Below are 4434 nucleotides of genomic sequence, written 5' to 3'. Positions count from 1 at the left end.
TGTCACCTTTCAATTATAGGAGTATTTTAATCTTTTACTAATTTCATACTCGACCTTTTCTCTTTCTTACTTTTCAGATTTTTTCTCTTTTGCTTTCTTTTTTTTTTTCTCTCTTCCTTTTGAGTTTTTTTTGTCGAATGTATTTTTTTTGGTGAAGATTTTAAAAATATTAGAAAACAAAATAATCTTTTATATCACACCAGATGCGAATTTTGGCATACTAAGGAATATTTCTTTGAAGGAAGAATTTTAAATTTTTGCAAAATTTTCTCATTACTTTTCCTCCTATCTACATTATGAAAAATTGTTTTTTATATTTTTAAAACATTAAATATCATTATATTTTTTTATTTAAAACTTTCTTTATAAAGTATGTTTCAAAGATTAATTTCTCATAACAAAAGATTGAAACAAAACCAAACTACTGTTGTCATATGGGCTAAAAATGTGAGAACGAGTATTTTATGTCTAAAATATGTGTACCAGAGACGACCTTAGTTGCATAGATATATATAATCCACCATAATGTTCCTTGCAATAAATTGAAACACGCCGTACGTAGTGGAATTAAGTTACATAAAATTTTTCACGTTTTGGACTGTAGGAAACCAACAGGGGGAAATTTAATGCGGCACTGCGTCTCGACCCTCTCTAGTAAAAGCAAAGGAGCAGAACAGAATCTATTTCTTGGTTAACCTAAAGTGTTTGTTGTTTGGAGGATAGCAACCACTTGGTGAAGTTTTGCAGTGTAGCTTCGTCGGCTCTGTAGTACTTTTGTGTGAATTCAAGCAACCTCGACCATGTGAAATCTGGATACTGTTTTGTCCCATCCCTACGCACAATATCCTCTGGGGCGCTCACCACCTTGTCCTCTTTCGGGCACAGAAAGAATGCCAAGGACCTCCTCTCTTTGTACTTGTTAACCACTGCCCTATGTAGGCAACTCTTGTATCTCCCGTTTGATAATGCCTGAACAATAACCCAACAAATAAGTTAAGATATACCCTTCCCAACATAAAAGTTTAAGTGAGTTGTATTAGAGAGTTCTCTACAGACTATGATATGTTTTAAAGCTCAAAAAATATTTACAAATGTACTTATAGATTAATTACCAACAAAATCATTGTTACACAGGTGGTGGGAATAGAACTCACATTTTGTAGGATATGAATTCATTTTTTTACCAAATAGGACCAACCTTTACTGACAGATTCTTATGTTATCTAAAACTTGCAAGGGCCTTTGTTTGTCACTTTATGGGTTCCCTATACTTACCTGCAACTGCAACTTCTTCTTGACTGTTTCCTATATATAGCTTTTCTGATGGTGACCAATACTAAAATAATATTGGCACTGAGTTTATTCTTAGTCTAGACTTTGGGAAAACAATATGTTTCTTTAAATTAATTTAATTTTGGCACTCATCATTTTTTAATAATCAAGAGTTGTGAAAATAATAAGGAAAATTTAAACAAAATGAATTGATTACTTGTTCTGCCCACCACTTGTTTCCAGGAACAAAAATACTGGAGGAAAGATACTGACGTCTATACTTGAGTATGAAGATTGCTGGCCAAAAATTAAAATAAGATAAAAGGATAACACCAAAAAGTGTTAAATGAAAAGCATTGCATCAATGAAATACTTCATACAAATAGTGCTATCATGGCCTAACGTCTATCTTGACCTTTGTACCAATATTTTTAACGTTGACAGAAACAATTCTTTTATTAGTCCACCTAAAAGTGTTTGAAAATGAAAATTAAAAAAAAAAAAATATTACTAATTATACTGAAGAGACATTTTTGTTGCAAGACGTCGACTAAGATTTATTCCTTAAGTAGTAAATACAAACTCAAAAAGAAACATTTAATACAACAAAAGAGTTCTTAGTTGACTCATAAAAACATTTTACTTGTAAGTTAAAGAGAAGAACTAGAAATAGATGTACTTGTGAAAAGCCTCAAATTTTCGCCATTGACTCCATGACTGATAGGTGTAGTTTGGTAGTGCTGCTTTTCAAACACCTTTACTTATGTGATGTAAAATTAAGTCATCATTTCATTTTTTTCATAACAGATGCATTCATGCAAGTTCAGTATGAAGACTCATCATGTCAGACATACCACACAGAACCAAACATGATGCACAAAAGTATCTGCGCTTTTAATTGATGGGTTTGTCATGTTGCAAACAGATAATTGATAGCCACGAAGTAAGATATGCAAACATATAACATTTGTAGCTTAATAACTTAAAATATTAATAATATATTTTCTAACATGTATTTATTTTAATATACTTTATTATTTATTGAAATTTATTATAAACTATAAAATCTTGAGTGATACTTTTATATAAAATGTGGAATTCATAATTTATTTCAATTTTTATGAAATTTTAATAAATTCGAAAGAATATATTTTTAAAAATATATTGTTAGTATTTCTCTTATATATGTACCATGAAAGTATCGCCGATGTTAATTACAAGGGCGTCAGGACGAGGTGGAACGGTCTGCCACGTGTTGTCTGCGAACACATCAAGCCCTCCAACTTGGTCTTGGTGAAGAATGGTGAGAGACGTTGGGTCACAATGTGGTCCAGTCCCTAGTGCAAGACTTGGCTGCTGACATGATGGGTAATAGTTACATCTCATGACGGAACAACCTTCTTCAAACAAGTAGTTATAATGCAACTTATCCACTCCCAAGCTAATTGCCAAAAGCTCCAATAGCTTTATCCCCAACTGCTTCATGGTTTCGCAGTACTTCTGGAATACCACTCTGCCGAATGCACATCAAAATATACTTAGTTTAACTAGTTGAATTAGTATACATATAGTTGGTACTATAAGATTCACAATTTAAGAGAATATGACACGAAAGTACATGACATGATGTTAATTAACGTTTAGCTCATGCTTGGGATATATTGTTTTTCGAAATATAAACGTTTTTTTCTTGAATCAGAAATCTCTTAAAAATTAAAAAATCATTACTTTTTTCAGCACGAATAGCACCTACGTGGATCAATAACTTTTTAAAAAATATATAAAACAAGCTTGGACCGAAAACGCACTTCTTGGAGATTTAATGAAGCAAAAATCATTCATCAACATCATGTGCCAATTTTATACCCAAAGAAACAAAAAGAGAAAAGTATTTGTGTTTGGTTGGGCGTCATATCGTAACTCAGAGACGTCAAATTCGGAAGCCATATGAACTAGTTTCTAGATGTGTTCATTGGGTGTATGCACCATGCAGGTGTTCATATACAACGAAAATTATGTCGTACTAATTAACCTTATTAAATATAACTTCTGATTAAAAGATCATAAATTAAGATTCTAACAGAACGTGGATGCATTTAAACATAATCACAACCATGGATTGAAAAAAATGAACAGTTATATTCCACCAAACTAGTCTTACGTACCCAGCTTGTTCAAAGTCTCCCCCTAAGGTGTCGTTAAAGAAACTAGTGACAACCGGCGGCTCTAACTCATTGTTGTCATGAAAGGGGAAAGAGAGGGTCTCTTTCCAGGGCAATTTGGAGGAGAACCTATCAGCATGGGCACCAGAATATCCCCACACGGAACCCAGAGTCTTTTTAACACTCACTTTCCTACGAATGGGAAGCTTAAAGAAAGCGTCCATTTGATCATACGCTTCCCCAATGAGGAGAGGATCAACGCCGTGGTTGATCACTTGGAAGAACCCGTGGCTCGAGCACGCCTTGCGTACGAGCCTAACGGCACGGTTTGTGGCGTCATCATCATCACCCCTTAGGAACCCTCCAAGGTCCACCATTGGCGCGTGGAACTCCTCATTCGCGTTCACTAAGCACTCTTTGGGCCAAACAAAGCTCATGGGCACGTGGGGCTGCATTTGTAGCCATGAGGGGTCGAAGAAACGGCTTTGGACTACTTCTTGGTGGTTCGGCGATGACACCAAGCAGAAACCTGAATCCATGATGTCACGTTGGTGTGAAATGAAAATTTAGGTACAATAAGTAAAGAAAGGGACTTAGTGTTCACAAGCTTGGTGGAGATTGAGCACATAGGCCAAGGAGTGGCATGTATTTGTAGAGTTGAGACATGAAATGTAATGCGACTGTGAATCACTACAAACAAACACGAAAGCCTTTGGAGTGGAATCGGGTTTGAGATAAATAGAAAAAAAAAAAACATGAAAATGAAAAACAAATTGAAGGAGCGTGCAATACTACAACTGTACAACTAAGGGTGTGCGTGGGTTGTCTTGTTTTGTGGGTGGTGCGTGCATGCTCACGCGTGTTCGGGTACGTGGATAATTTGTTTTGCAAGTATTTTGTTTTTGCTCCAATAGGTACGTCGTTCGAAGACTTATTTTATGACACATTTTGAGCTTAGTAGTTTGTATCTAATTATTACAATTTTTTTTAGTCAATTTCA

At 34.8% G+C, this 4434-nt stretch overlaps 1 protein-coding gene across 1 annotated transcript; it reads right to left on the bottom strand.

The window, feature by feature from the left end:
- Positions 1-499: 499 nt before the first annotated feature.
- LOC114383289 (gibberellin 20 oxidase 3-like) lies at positions 500-4030 on the bottom strand. Its single transcript, XM_028342930.1, has 3 exons — positions 3438-4030; positions 2464-2785; positions 500-969 (listed from the first exon to the last, which is right to left on the bottom strand). Exons 1-3 carry the CDS (start codon positions 3971-3973, stop codon positions 697-699), a joined length of 1131 nt encoding a protein of 376 aa, XP_028198731.1. The 5' UTR covers positions 3974-4030; the 3' UTR covers positions 500-696.
- Between the last annotated feature and the right edge of the window lie 404 nt (positions 4031-4434).

Source organism: Glycine soja, chromosome 14, assembly GCF_004193775.1.
Source record: "Glycine soja cultivar W05 chromosome 14, ASM419377v2, whole genome shotgun sequence".
Lineage (NCBI taxonomy): Eukaryota > Viridiplantae > Streptophyta > Magnoliopsida > Fabales > Fabaceae > Glycine > Glycine soja.
Note: the sequence above shows the minus strand (reverse complement) of the source record. Positions and strands in the feature narration are given on the sequence as shown.

Bases quoted from the DNA above. Each gene is read 5' to 3' on its own strand.
- LOC114383289 (XM_028342930.1), bottom strand. From the start codon at position 3,973: ATGGATTCAGGTTTCTGCTTGGTGTCATCGCCGAACCACCAAGAAGTA. The intron at 2,786-3,437 runs GTACGTAAGACT...TGCATTCGGCAG, and splicing joins GGAGACTTTGAACAAGCTGG to AGTGGTATTCCAGAAGTACT. The intron at 970-2,463 runs GTACATATATAA...GTTATTGTTCAG, and splicing joins ACATCGGCGATACTTTCATG to GCATTATCAAACGGGAGATA.